Below are 15,515 nucleotides of genomic sequence, written 5' to 3' on the forward strand. Positions count from 1 at the left end.
GCAGAATGCAGAATTTGCGCAGAATTAATGTTCCCTGCAGAATTTTATTTTTTCACGGAGAATTTGTGATTTCCACCAAAATGCTTCCTTTTTCCAGTTTTGTGTGTTTCAAATGTATTACAACGGAACCCCAAGTATCCTTTCTAATAGGGACCAGAGCCAGATCGGATGACCAAAAATCCACATAAACTGGGGAGTGGGCAGGGTTGCCACCCATCCAGGTTTTACCCAGACAGATCAGTTTTTGGCTTCTCTGTCAGAGTGCCATTTAGGGTTGCCAGGTGCCTGGTTTTCGACCAGAAAGTCCAGTGTAAAAGGGTACCTGGCAACCCTAGGGCACCCAAACCAAAAGTCCGGTTATTGCGGGGGGGGGGGGGGTGCTGAGCAAGTGCTGGGGGCAGGGCCTCAAGGGAAGACGTGTAGCAGGGGCAGGGCCTTGGGGAGGTGGGGCTTCAAGACTCCAGTTACTAGCAATTAGAAACCCTAACCAAAAGTCTGGTTATCGTAGGCTGGGTGGAGACTCCAGATTATTAACCCATGCCAGCCCCTGCTCTGTTGGGGCTGCCTCTTACCTGCAGGCAGGCTCCTTGAGACGATCCCATGAGCAATGGGGACGGGGCTTTGGGGAGAAGAGGTGTGAGCGACGGGGGCAGGGCTTGGGGGTCCGGTCACCAACAGCTAGAAGGGTGGCAGCCCTAGTGATGGGTGCTCTAGGTGTCAGCCCCTAGCGGCTGGTGGTTTGGTTAATAAGGAGAGCAAGATAATGGAGGCTTGGTTAAACTAGGTTCTGTTGTATTTAATTTAACGGAAACAAGATAACTGCCAATAAAAATACCTCAAGTTTTGTATTAATGTGCCTAGTAAGGAATCTGTTTGTCAAAAAAAAATTTTCTGAATCTTTTTGGTTGTCTGTATTGTTACAGACATACTTTCTGGCAGGTATTTTGAAATATTTTACCAAAATTGAAACTGGCATGATTATATCGTGTTATTTTGACAAATAAAAATTTGCAGAATTTTAAAATATTATGCACAAAATTTTTAATTTTTTGGCGTAGAATTCCTTAGGAGTACCATTAGTACTCAATACCACTGAAACATTTAAAATTTTTAAACCGAAAAAATCATTCTATCACGTTACTTGTACTTTAAACTTATTAATCTTTAACACCATTTTGCTAACAAACATATGTACATGTACCATTTTGTGCATTCACACTAACTTTTATATTGTAGGAGCTGAAATAGACTGTGAGGATAAGAATGGAAATACACCTTTGCACATCGCAGCTAGATATGGTCATGAGCTACTAATCAACACTCTAATTACAAGTGGTGCTGACACTGCAAAGTAAGTTACTGACTTGGATATAGGCTAAAATAGTTCAGAAATGCATTAATTAGAAAGCCAGAGTAATGTATTGTTTCACATTTCTTTCTTAGCTCTTTAAATGTTCAACATGAGATTAGAAATGCATTCAGTCATATTCTTTGCAGATACTGTATCTTGTTATAGTGTCACATCTCACTGTAGTTTAAACAATCAGAAAAGAAATAGTAGACTGTGTTGCCAACTTGTACTTCAGTATAATAGTTGAAATATGCAAGCCAAAACCTCATGCATTTTAACTGTCTGTCATGAATGAATGCATTATTTTTAGATTGAAAGTAAGCTTCTTAACCTATTAAGAGATTTCCTTAGATCTAATCATTCTAATTAGATTTTGTTGGGGAAACCCTATACATGTGCAATTTGGCATGCAATCTTGATTCTTTTATTGTAATGAGACTATGATGTCTGATTATGCTGTATCTTAGGAGGGGTGTACATGGGATGTTTCCTCTCCATTTGGCAGCATTAAGTGGATTTTCAGATTGTTGCAGAAAGCTCCTTTCATCAGGTAGGATACTCTTTTAAAAATGTGTTGTGGTTACTACATATACATTAACCTTTTAGTATTTTCAGTTATATTTCACAATATTTAAGCCTTTTTTCAGTAGTACATAGAAATAATCAGTTAGCTTATTTATAGCTGAGGATTGTGCTAGCTAGTCTGAGCTACTTTGCATAGTTAAAGATGGAGCAAGCTTTCTGTGGTAAACCTAAATTTCAAAACTTGTAAAACTTAGCCAGAACTGAAGCAATATGCCTGAAATTTCAAGTGTGATCTTATGCACATATTTTCTGGAGGGATTGAGACAAACTAGACAAGTAGTTTAGGAACTATAGTGGTTCAAAACATGTGGTGATTTCACTTTAACATCTTCTTGACTTGCTCCTCGAACGCCAAATTGTCATGATTCCAGTACAACTTTGCCTAGAACAGTGCTGTTCAACCTGACTCTCCATGTTTTAATCTGTATGCCTTGAGGGCAACTGCATTAAGAACAATGTTTGTATTTGATTATGAATTAAAAACATGTTCCCTGAGCAGCACTCTGCAACTTTCAAACTGAAGCGTTTAATCAACCCCCTCACTATGAAGAAACTGTATAGGGTATTGCTTCCCCTGTAACCCCTGGATCAGCTCTGCTGTGAGCTGGGATTATGCTGAAAGGTGTCAGTCCCCTTTCAGCTGAATACCTACTGTATGGCAAGGAAGGGAAGATGTACTAATTTTGGCAGCTCCATAGTCTGCTTCCCTGATGAGATATGGAAACTCCAGGGGGTTCAAAAGGGAAGCTTGACTGTCTTGAGCCTAGGAGAGTGATTATCAAAAGGACTCCCCCCTTCCACACCACAGGGAAGTGTGGAAGCCTAGGAGAAGGGGAAAAGGAAGAGAAGCTGAGGAACCAAAATGTAGGCGTGTTGATTCTCTTCTCCAGCATCTTGCTGTAATTTGCACCAGCTGACAACTGTCCATTAGGTACCATGTGGCAGCTGTAGGATAGGCAAAGCTTAGCATGCTCCAGCCACTTCCCCTTTCTGTCACAGTGCAAAGTTGTACTAGATGTATACCTACAGGAGACTTCCCCATGTCAAGGTAATCTCCATCAGAGGACTTGCAGATGATTTCCATTCTGTGTGTTAGTTGCACAAAGGGATGTGGACCAGCACACATCATCTAAAGCAGTGGTTCTTAACGTGTGGTGCATGCACCCCCAGGGGGTATGAGATGCCCTTTCCGGGGGTGCGAGACATGCCAGGTTTTTTTAGAAGGTAAATAATCGAAAACACAAATTAAGAACAGGAACGTAAGTACAACTACTTTGTTTCATCAAACCGATGTATTTATTAACATTATACTTTAACGATTACTGTAATATACAAACAAAAATATATCTAGGTTTAAAGAACTGACCTACTTCAATGATTTTTAATAAGGGGTGCGAGAACATATTTTGAAAACCAAAGGGCTGCAGTAAAGGTTAAGAACCACTGATCTAAAGCATCAGTCATGGTTGCTTGACCATTTAAAAATTATATGTGCAGCACTCAGTCTGAAAAGATTGGACACCAGGAGCCTAGAAACTCCTGTTTAATAAGTTGATGTTATTGAAGATTGGTATCTTTGACTAGTGTATTTTTTTTGCAGGGAGGAGGGTGAAATTAGTTGATTCATATATTAAGAACCCCTCTGGAATCTGAATTCATCCATCACAGTGATGCAAAGCTTGCAAAGTCTGCTTGTCCCTATATGGATGACCATTATGGAGACAGTGGTGTCAGGCAAGGTATTAGTGTGATGAGATGGATTGTTCAGTGAGCAGAACTGAGAAATACTTTGTACTTTGGGTGAGGCCTCCTAGGGGGTTAATGAGAGGGAGAGTGCCAAATAGGGGCAGTAGAGACAGCCCATATTAGTAATCTAGGGACCGCTTCTCAAACCAGATCTCTAACTAGCTTTATGTGCCCTCTCCATGCGAGAGGGAAATGGAGATGGGACACGTATGTAGGGTCCATCCAGTTTGGGATGAAGAAAGAGGGGAAGCATAGTGGGGGAAAATGTGGGGAGAACTGGAATTAATCTCTGTGTAGTTCACTAATTCCGGTCACTGAGAAATTCTTAAATTAAGGAAAAAACAAAAAAAATTGAATCCCAGCAAAAAAACTGAAATTGGAGTTATCGTTGTGAACATCTATCAGTTATTTGAAAGGGAAACTCTTAAGAGAATATTTGAGAAAACTACAACTATAAATGTAGCTTGGAAATTGTATTGAATTATAACTTTAATTTTAAATAATGATTAAGTATGGACTTGCACTGGTAAAGTCACTCAGACAACTGTAATTCTCCTAGTCCTTTACTGATATTCCATCCTGCATGCCTGTAATACATTGTGCCTAAAACAGTGGCATTTTACTGAAAGAAGTCTTGATAGGTCACTTGGGAACATGGGAATTGCCATACTGGATCAGACCAGTAGTCCATCTAGTCCAGTATTGTGTTTGACAGAAGTCAGTGCCAGATGTTTAGGAGGAAAGTACAAGAAACTCTTCAATGGACAGTTGTGGACTAGTTTTCTCATTGGGAAGTTTCTTTCTAACCCTACTTCAGTGGTTAGCTTAAGCCCTGAAGCATGAGTTTTTCTTGGGGTAGGAGGTACTCTAATGCAACTTAATTTTCTCATTATCCATTTGAATTTCTAATCCTTTTTTGAACCCTATTAAACTCTTGGCCTCTGTGATATTTGGGGTAATGAGTTTACAAGTTAATTTTGTGGTGTGCACAAAAGCATTTCTTCTTCTTTGAGTGGTTGCTCATGTGTATTCCACAATAGATGTGCATGCGAGCCATGTGCACAGGTGCCGGAAGTTTTTCCCCTAGCAGTACCCGTAGGGGGGAGCGCCCTCCATGACCCCTGGAGTGGTGCCTGCCTGGCATGGTATAAGGGAAGCTGTGTGCTCCCCCCCACCCTCAGTTCCTTCTTGCCACCAGTGAAGGTGCGTCAGAACTGCTCTGCTCCAGCTTTGCTGTAGCTCGTCCCCAGAACTGTTCATTCGTTCAGCATTAGTACCTGTAGTTAGATAGCTGTTTAGTCAGTCAGTGAGCCCGGGCCGGGGCATGCCCCACGCCCCGGGATTTAAGTCGTGTGGCTCTTGTAGGCATTCTGTGCCAAGAAGTGACCTGCACGCAGACTGTTTGTGCTGCTTGGGAGAAACCTATATCAGCGAAAGGTGGAAGATTTGCAAGTCATTTAAGCCTCGGACCAAAAGAGAAAGGGATATTAGGCTCTGGGCCATCCTGGTAGAGTTGGCGCTGAACCCGACACGCCGCTCCAAACTGGTACCCGGCACTGCGGCGTCGGTACACAGCCACCCTCCGGTGCCATCAACCAGTCGGCACCGCTCCTCGCCCACGGGCACGCCAAAAGGGCCAGGAAGACTTCCTTTTCGCAGCGGCACCGAGGGAAGTCTGGGACAGAGGCTAGGCCCATGTCAGGCAGTCCTCGATTCCCACTGGGCCCCAGGCCTCAGACTCATGTTGAGCAGAGTAGCCCAGCCCCTCTGGAACAGGCCTCTCCAGATGCCGTCCATGCCTGAAGCCCTCCAGGCGGCCTGGGACGAGGTCTGAACCAGTACATGGTGAAGCTGAAGTTCTGCATGGTCTCTCTGGCCTCCATCATCCCCTCCCTGGATCCCAGGGACTGGTACGCTGCCCTCGATCTACAGGGCGCGTACTTCTACAACCACATATTTGAGGGGCACAGGCACTTCTTCCATTTCGTGGTGGGACAGAATCATTACCAATTCACGGTCCTCCCATTTGGTCTGTCCACTGCCCCCAGGGTGTTTACAAAATGCATGTCAATGGTAGTGGCCTACCTCAGACGGCGAGGGGTCCAGATATTTTCCTATCTGGATGATTGGCTTGTCAAGGGCACCTCCCGGTCACAGGTGAGGGATCACGTGGCGCTCCTCCTGTCCACGTGCACTGCCTTGGGCCTGTTGGTAAACAACACCAGGTCCATGTTAGTCCCGCTCCAACGCATAGAGTTTATCAGGGTGCTCCTGGACGCAGTGTCGGCCAGAGCCTCTCTCCTGCCTGACAGATTCGAGACCCTGAAAGCTCTCATCGATTTGGTCACAAAGTTCCCGGTAACAACAGCCAGGGTTTGCCTACAACTCTTGGGTCACATGTTGGCGTGCACGTACATGGTCCGTTATGCCAGGATCAGGATGAGGCCCCTCCAGTTCTGGTTGGCCTCGAAGTTCTCCCAGGCCACGGACAGGATGGACAAGGTCCTCACCGTGCTGGACTCTGTGATCACCTCCCTACGGTGGTGGTCCGCCCCAAACAACATGCTCCAAGGGGTCCCGTTAAGGGACAGGGCCCCGTCATTGGAGCTGGTGTCCGATGCGTCCGACCTGGGTTGGGGGGCCCATGTGGGGAACTTTCAGACCCAAGTCCTGTGGTCGGCTCAAGACCTGACCTTACATATAAACGTCAAGGAGCTCAGGCTGGTGCGGCTGGCATGTGTGGCCTTCCGCTCGCACCTGGAGGGCAAGGTAGGGTCCTCACGGACTCAGTGTTCTATACCAACAGGCAAGGCGGGGCCCGATCCTCTGCCCTCTGCTGCAAAGCCCTCAGGCTTTGGGACTTTTGTATAGCCCAGGACATCCACTTGAAGGCCTTCCACCTACTGGGCGCCCGGAACGAGAGGGGGGATTGCTTGTGCAAGGACTTTTCCTCACAACATGAGTGGTCCCTGCTCCTGGAAGTGGCCCATCGGCGATGCCCCCGGTTCTGCTCCGGGGGGCCTGGGGAGGGGTGCTATCTCCGATGTCTTTCTCCTGTCCTGGTCAGGCCAGCTTCTCTACACGTTTTCCCCCGTTCCCTCTAATCAGCAGGGTCCTGGAGAAGATAGACAGACAAGGCCTGGGTCCTCCTGATTGCCCTGGTGTGGCCGAGGCAGCATTGGTATGGGACCCTCACAGGCCTGGCGGTAGCTCCGCCGTGGCTGTTGCTGCTCCGCCCAGACCTGCTTCTCAGGACCAGGGCCGCCTCCTCCACCCCAACCTGGCGGCTCTTCACGTCGCGGCGTGGCTGCTCAGTGATTAGGTGGAGAGGAAAGAACGAACTCAGAGCAGGTGCAGTGCGTCCTCGAAAGTAGATGGCCCTCCACTCGCTGTGCTTATTTGGTGAAGTGATCCCAGTTTTCTAGGTGTGCGGTGGACCAGGGTGTCTCCCCGGTGACCTCCCTGATCCAGCTTATCCTTGATTACCTCCTCCACCTGAGGACCCAGGCCCTGATGCCCTCGTTAGTCAAGGTTCACCTGGCAGCCATATCGGCCTTCCATCCGCTGGTGCAAGGGTACACAGTATTTTCCCATGCTATGACTGGCAGGTTACTTAAGGGTTTGGATCGTCTTTTTCCGTATTCTAGACACCCGTTCTCGCAGTGGGACCTAAACCTGGTGTTGGTTCGTCTCACGGGGCCCCCGTCTAAACCAGTGGCCAAATGCTCCTGGGCTCACCTCTCGTGGAAGGTGGCCTTCCTGGTTGCAATCATGTCGGCCAGGTGAGTCTCGGAGCTCAGGGTCCTGATATCCGAGCCGCCTTTACACAGTCTTTCATAAAGACAAGGTCCAGCTCCGCCCACACCCCGCGTTCCTCCCGAAGGTGGTCTCCGCCTACCACATGGGTCAGGATATTTTTCTACTGGTCCTCTGCCCCAAGCCTCACACGTCCAGTGAGGAGCGCCGTCTCCACACGCTCAGTGTGCGGTGGGCTCTGGCTTTCTACCTCGAGCGGACCAAGCCATTCAGAAAGTCCTCACAACTGTTCGTCGCCTTGGCTGAGTGTGCGAGGGGCGAGCTGATTTCCACTCAGCGGCTTTCCAATCGGATCACTTTGTGAATCCGTTCCTGTTATGAGCTGGCAGGTGTCCCCCCGCCACCCATTGTGAGGGCACACTCGACTTGGGCGCAGGCTTCATCGGCTGCCTTCGTGGCCCACGTCCCCATCTAGGACATTTGTAGGGCTACCACGTGGTCTTCGGTTCACACGTTCACCTCGCACCATGTGATTGTCCCCCAAACCAGGGATGATGCCAGGTTCGGCAGGGCTGTCGTCCGTCCTGGGATCTTGTGAACTCCTAACCACCTCCAACAGATATAGCTTGGAATCACCTCTTGTGGAATACACATGAGCAATTACTCGAAGAAGAAAAGACAGTTACCTTTTCCGTAACTGGTGTTCTTTGAGATATGTTGCTCATGTCTATTCCATATCCCACCCTCCTTCCCCTCTGTCGGAGTTGTCTGGCAAGAAGGAACTGAGGGTGGGGGGAGTGCGAAGCTCCCCTTATACTGCACCAGGCAGGTGCCACTCCAGCGGTCGTGGGGGGCACTCCCCCCTGCGGGTACTGCTAGGGGAAAAACTTCCGGCACCGGTGCACATGGCGAGTACGCACACCTATTGTGGAATAGACATGAGCAACACATCTCGAAGAACGCCACTTATGGAAAAGGTAATTGTCTTCTTTTCTTGGTTCTCAGTTTGTTGCCTTTCAGTTTCATTGTACTTTCTCCGTGCCATTTATTGTTTCATTTCACTTCAGTCACATTCTTATACTTGGTAAATCCACTATTTTCTTAGGAAGTCTAATTTGGAATTAACATACTTTTGGGGCCATATTCTCTCCTGCATTGAGATTAGTTTGGGTGTGACACTGGGCAAAAAGTTACCCTTCCCTGATTGTCATGGAGTCAGTCCCAGTTCATTAGCTTAAATTAGAAAAATCCCTGAATTGCTCTAGCATATGCCAGATGACTGTGGACCTTTCCCAGTTGTGAGTTGGAGTACCTCAGGTGAGCCCTGTGAGGTGCGGGTGGGGGGAGTTCTCTCACTTTATTCCACTTGAGAGCTACCAGAACAGAGAAATGGAACCTTTGTAGAAAACAAAGTTGTGTTATACATAAGCATATCTTCTTTTTTTTACCTCCCACTCTGTTCCCCTACTATTAATATTATCTTCGAAGAACGACTTCTTTAAATCCCATGTTCCCCTCAGCATAGCATGCTTAGAATCATGTAGAAAGCACTGTTCTTTTGACTGTGCATGTGTATGTATGCTAATCAGATAACCGTGCTTTTGATATCCTGACTCCTATGGTGGATTGTCCTGAGTGTGGAAGCATTTAGCAGAGATGTGGGCTGGGTTTGTTTCTTTCTCTTTCTTTTTCTCTTTTTTCCTTTTTGTTCTTTTTTCTCTTCATGAACTGCATGGGGACTTAAAGAAAACAAGAGGTGTTTGCTATAGTGAGGTAAAACTAACCTATCAACACAAGTAAGGTAATCCAGTTAGATGATCATTGTTGAGTTTTCAGAGTCAGTAGTGTAATGATGTTGTATGTCTTAAGCAGGCCGTCCCTAGGGGTGTATGGGGCCTGGGACATAGGCAACGAGTTTCTAATCTACTGGGGGATGCTCCCCAAGGCCCCACTCCTGTCCTGTCTCTTCCCACCCCCGCTTCGCCCATGCACTGCCTCTTCCCCGCCCAGTTCCGCCCCCTCCCCCAAGCGGGCTGCGCCTTCACTTCTCGCCCATCCCCCCCAGCGCCTCCTGACACTGTGAAATATCTTATCCACGGTAGATGCTGAGAGGGAGGGGAATATGCTGATCGGCAGGGCCTGTTGGCGGGCAGAAGGCTCTGGGGGTGAGGGGAGGTTCTGGTTCGGGGGCTGCTCCTCCCTCCCGCCTGCCGCTCACCTCCCCTTTAGCCTCCTCACCCCGCTTGCCCTCCTGCCTCACCTCCCCACCCACCTCCTGCACGAGGCAGTCACCCCAATTCACCGAACCCAAGGGACGGCTCTGGTCTTAAGTATTGGATAGTCTCCTAGCAGTTGTTTCTGAGAGCAGTGATACAGGAGCAAAGTTAAGGCTCCGTTGGTGACCTTAGTTGTGCATCTCCCTACTTTCAAATATTTGGATTTAAGTTTGATCTTAAATTTGAATTTCCAGAGTTCGTATAACATTTTTTGAGAAAACTACACCATTCTCTAAAGGCCTTTTTCCCCTTGAGTAACTGGTGTTTATAATCTTCACTCCATTTTAACCAAGTTCTTTACCTGGGAATAGAGAAGTAAGTTGAAGGATGAAATAATGTGATTAGCTTCTGGATTTAGTAATGCTGACATTCCCTCCCTTTAAAAGATTGGTATGCAGAACGCTGAATGTTAAGGTGAGTAGTACTAGCTTGTACTTAAAGTTGCTATTGCATTTTTCCATAAATAAATGTTTCAGTATCAGATATAAAAATGTTGGTATTTTTAACAAAAGGGATAAACAAAGACACTCCTATCAGAAATTGCTTTTAGCCCTAATGTCATTAAAGATAAGTTTCCATTGTTACCTTTGTCATTTTTAACGGAATACGCATTTCTTGAAATATTGCAAACATGGTTTTATTTCAGATAGAGTATATTTTTGTGTTTCAACATTTACTGTTGTAAATAACATAAACTACAGCTTAATTATTGAAGGGCAATTTGGTGAAAAGGTTAAATTACATACATGGTTTCACAATATACTAACTTATTTTTGTAGGCTTTGACATAGACACCCCAGATGATTTTGGCAGGACCTGCCTTCATGCAGCTGCAGCTGGAGGGTAGGTAGCAGCTCTGCCTTCACTTTAATTTTTTTTTCTTAAATCGTTGATCCTGACAGTGTTTTTCTCCTCTTTTTTTCCCCCAAGGAGCTTTGTAGGTATGAACATAACTTCAAGACGGTGTCTTTCTGCAAGCTTTAAAAAGGCATAAACTGCAATTTCTACTCAGTCATCAATCTTTTATTGTAATGACCAACAGAATCAGTTACTCCTGGGGGAATTCTGCATCAGTGCGCGTGCGTAGAATTCATGTCCCTCGCAGATTTCTTTGCTTCCCCGCAGAAAAATGACTTCTGATGGGGAAGCAAAGGGAAGCCGCAAGAGTGGTCACAAGCCCCTCCCCGGCAGTGTAGGCAGGTTGGTTCGGGTGCCTGGAGCAGCCAGTGTGGCGGTTCAATGACAAGACGGAACACAGCTTTTAGCGAGCAAGCGAGCTGGTCTGCTAACGGGCTGCTGCCTGTCAGCTTTCCACCTTCCCTTTTATTCTCTCCCCCCTGCGCGTTACATACTTCAACCGCAAAAGGACACAACAAAGGAAATAATATGACTTTGATTAATATTCTTATTTACTAGCCTCTATCTACTACTGTCCTTGCTCTCAGGCCTTGAGCCCATTCCAAGGAAGCTTCCCACGGTTCATGTCCTCTAAGCGACTTCCCATGGTCCATGAGCAGTGTGTGCATTGCTCCCACACAACACTCAGGGTGTGCCCTGAATGTTTCCAGGTGGATGAACTAAACATGAACCCTTCAAGCCAGTAGAGATGTAAATCACCTGGGGGATGGGCAGGGGTGGGTGTGTGTGGGTGTGTGACACTCTGTCCCTCTCGCTCGCTATTGCAGCATGTTCGGCATGGAGGGGCAGGGCTTTGGGGTGTTTCTGAGGAGGTAGGTGTAGGACACGCTCTGCTCCCTCAGGCAGAGCAGAATGCAGCAGCCTGCCTGCTTAGTGAATTATTCCCCTTGTCTTTGTGAATTCCCCCAGGAATATAAAATAGGTGTAAACGTTTTAAGGCTCCTTTACATTGCCAGAGTGCTGTAAAGGACAGTATGGCCTTATTAATGCTTATGTTGCTTTCGTGATTAGAATGGGTCTAACTTTTTGGACTGAAAAAATTTCCTATCAGAATGTACTCCATGAAGTTTGCTAATTCCTTTTCTGGAGATGGTCAGTAGCGAATATAAATTGTGAGTTTGATTTCCCCAGTCTTCACTTTCTCTTCAGTTGTTTGATGTAACACTGAGCAAATGGCTGCATATATATGTTGCCTAATAACGAGAAATAAAGGGTGAAACCTATCTACATTACTATTAGGCAAGGGGGTTTGGGGATTTCCTCCAGTGTTCCCCACTTCCATTCTCCATCCATTATATTGTAGTTTAAATAAATTACTGAAATAATGGAAACCAAAGTGATTATGTTGCATTATTTTGATAAATAAAATATGCAGAATTTTAAAATATTGTGTGCAGAAATTTTAATTTTGTGGTGCAGAATTCCCCCAGGAGTAATCTGTGTTATTCCAGTTTCAGGATTGTCTCAAAATGGATTAATTTTACTTGTATGTTTTACTACCTATAGAAAGTACAGACCATGTTATTTAGGGCTATCATTTACCAGAACCCTATGTTAGGAGCACTTCAGAGACACATGGTGAAGGGGTATGGTACCACCACCTCACCTGCTTGCTTCGCTTGTCCCCTTTCCACTCAGTTGCTTACAGTGGGGCATAGGAGCTGTAATTCTGGGCAGCCCTTTGAAATAGGCTGTACAGAGTTGGGGGAGGGCTCTCTACTGCCTTTCCCCATGCACAATTATGTATGAGCTAGCTACAACTTTACCCTGTGTGTGTATATCTTTATAGTATATGCTGTTTGTTATATTTATAAACATCTGGATATTAGATGACTTCTTTCAGCAAATGAAGGGTGCTAACTTATTTTTGATTATTCACTAAGAAAACATGTTTTAGATGTTTTTACCAGCATGTGAGGGAAGCTGAGGATAGCATGAATGTGCTCACACACAGTAAGAGCCTGGGAAACCTGTATGTTTAGCATATACCTGCACATAGATTTGTCAAGCTAAATTTTGCATACAGTAACAAAGTTCTGGAGTTCAGTTAACCAGAAGCAAGGAAATTTTGATTAATAATGCTCATGGATGGATTGTGATCTGAAGAATTCAGACCGTAGAAGAACTAGTATTTGACTAGCATTTTTTCTCTAGGTGGGCATCTTAAGGAGTGCATGTAAATCTATAGGCCTTGATTCTGCAGACACTTCATGCTTGTGACTAAAACCACAATATTAGTCCCATTAACTTTGGCCACCCATTAATAAAGCCAAGCATGTGCACAGGTATTGGGAGGAGCAGTGTATTAGTCACTATAAAATTAGAGTACAGAGTAGCTATTCAATATTGCCTAGAAAAATTGGGCAGTAGATTGTCATACATGCTCAAGTGCACACAGCTTTCAGGAAATCAAATGGCCAATGCTGCATGCACATATAATTTTAAAGTAATATAATAAAACCAAGTGTAATTTTTATGTTTGGGGATTTTGGGGTGGTTGTTTACTGGTAGAGCCCTGCAAATTGGTGGATGTCCGCAGACCATTTTTGCGATCATGAGTGGATGAGGATACACATTTTATATCTAAAGCCCAGCAAATCTGCAGATATCCGTGGATCATTTTTGCAGATCAGATGTGAAATACAAATTTTTTTATCCGCATAGGGCTCTATTTACTGGTATAAAACATTATCCTTGGAATAAAAATTACTTGTGATGTTACCTCACTCCCATCCTTACATTTAGGCTTCATATTGTAATTTTCCTGTCTCTCTGAAAAATATTCACAGCTATTGCCATAAATATTTTTTAAGATAGCGTTCTTCATAATGCAGTATCAAAGATAGCATATACATTGCAAACTTTGTTTTTCCTGGCACTTATTAATTGGCTTTAAAACAAACAAAAATTTATAAGTAAAAACTTGCCACGGGCTGAATCTTGGCAAAAAGCTCTTAGCATGCATTAATTTTTTCTATTAAGTTTCCATCAAATTAGAAGTGTATTTACTACTTGAGGACAATGCTCTTGTTGATTTCAAAAGGCACGCTACATAAACATCAAAATTCCCACATTTGGACCAAGGACAGTTTATGGTCCTTAATATTTTCTTCTACAACTTTAAAGTCTGTTTTTGGTGGTGGTTTGTATGTAAAATATGGTTTGATTCATTATCAGTAAAAATATTGTTGTGTGATAAATAACTGTGCAGCAATTCTGATAGTTTGTAAAGGGCGCTGTGTTCTTAAAAATTTAATTTGCAATCAATGTTGCATTAATTTAATAGGAATTTGGAGTGCCTAAACCTTCTGCTCAACACTGGTGCAGACTTCAACAAAAAGGACAAATTTGGGAGGTAGGACACAACATTCTAAGTGTGTGGAATTTAGAACTTCATTAAAATATGCACATAAGTAGCACAATAGTTCTGTGTGAAGGAACCCATATTCCATCACAATACATTGCTTTTGGAGTGATTGTATTCATAATAAATTGTTGGGTCCCCATCCAAGCACTACAACCAATTTAGTCTAAGCATTGAAAGTTTGTGATTATAAAAAAGTCACAAGGTGTTTGATTTGTTACATTCTGTTATATAGTTTTGTGTATTTTAGTATGTATTTGTTTTTTCTTTCAAATTGTCCAATTGATCTCATATGTTACTGTAACTTTAATAAAGATGTTTTTGGTGTAAGGTGCATCCTGATGGGTTTAAGTGGCTCTCAACCTGTAGATTTACTGATTTCTCCTCATTAGCCCACGTGTCAAGGCTATAAATGCTCTTCATCAACCTGTTCACTTTGCCACTTCTGAACATTTTGCAATCTTATATATTTTTTTAAAGTAAAATCTAAATTCTTTTAATAAAATAGCTTTCCTTTTTACCTCCATCCATCCCTTCTTCATATAGCTTTCTCTCGCTTTTACTCTCACTCTGGACTTTCTTCAAATAACCCACTGCTATTGCTAGCCTCAATTGTTATTTAAGTGCAGACAGCGTGGTTAGTGCTTGTGAAAGACACTAATTAAAGACAGCCAAAGAGATTACAATCAGAAAGACAGACAACTAAGAAGAGATGCTCTGGAAGAACCAGAGGCAAGAATTTATCATAATTTAAAAATATTCTTCATAGCATCAATGATTTAGTGGAAATGGTCCCTCAGTCCTTGGTTGAGTGACAGGAGTAGGACTCCAGCAGAAGTATCTGACTGTGAATCATGTCTCCCTTTGAAATCCTACTTACACCCTTGGCTGAGTATAGAGGGGTTAATTGTAGTAGTTTTCCCTGTGGAAGCTGCATTTTAAATTTTTGTTGGTCTGCTGATTATATTTCATAGAATCCTAGAATATCAGGGTTGAAAGGGACCTCAGGAGGTCATCTAGTCCAACCCCCTGCTCAAAGCAGGACCAATCCCCAAGTAAATCATCCCAGCCAGGGCTTTGTCAAGCCTGACCTTAAAAACTTCAAAGGAAGGGGATTCCACCACCTCCCTAGGTAACGCATTCCAGTGCTTCACCACCCCCCTAGTGAAAAAGTTTTTCCTAATATCCAACCTAAACCTCCCCCACTGCAACTTGAGACCATTACTCCTTGTTCTGTCATCTTCTACCACTGAGAACAGTCTAGATCCATCCTCTTTGGAACCCCCTTTCAGGTAATTGAAAGCAGCTATCAAATCCCCCCTCATTCTTCTCTTCCGCAGACTAAACAATCCCAGTTCCCTCAGCCTCTCCTCATAAGTCATGTGTTCCAGTCCCCTAATCCATTTTTGTTGCCCTCAGCTGGACTCTTTCCAATTTCTCCACATGCTTCTTGTAGTGTGGGGCCCAAAACTGGACACAGTACTGCAGATGAGGCCTCACCAATGTCGAATAGAGGGGA

The 15,515-nt window shown here is 44.5% G+C and overlaps 1 protein-coding gene across 5 annotated transcripts in view; it reads left to right on the forward strand.

The window, feature by feature from the left end:
• ANKRD28 (ankyrin repeat domain 28) overlaps nt 1-15,515 on the forward strand; it is a 231,293-nt gene that overhangs the window by 159,274 nt on the left and 56,504 nt on the right. For all 5 annotated transcript variants that reach the window (XM_043540995.1, XM_043540994.1, XM_043540996.1 and 2 more), the window contains 4 exons: nt 1,237-1,351; nt 1,819-1,901; nt 10,494-10,557; nt 13,919-13,987. In XM_043540995.1, coding sequence (XP_043396930.1) covers nt 1,237-1,351; nt 1,819-1,901; nt 10,494-10,557; nt 13,919-13,987 — 331 coding nt within the window. The remainder of the gene's footprint in view (nt 1-1,236; nt 1,352-1,818; nt 1,902-10,493; nt 10,558-13,918; nt 13,988-15,515) is intronic.

This window comes from Chelonia mydas, chromosome 2 (assembly GCF_015237465.2).
Source record: "Chelonia mydas isolate rCheMyd1 chromosome 2, rCheMyd1.pri.v2, whole genome shotgun sequence".
NCBI classification, from domain to species: Eukaryota; Metazoa; Chordata; order Testudines; family Cheloniidae; genus Chelonia; species Chelonia mydas.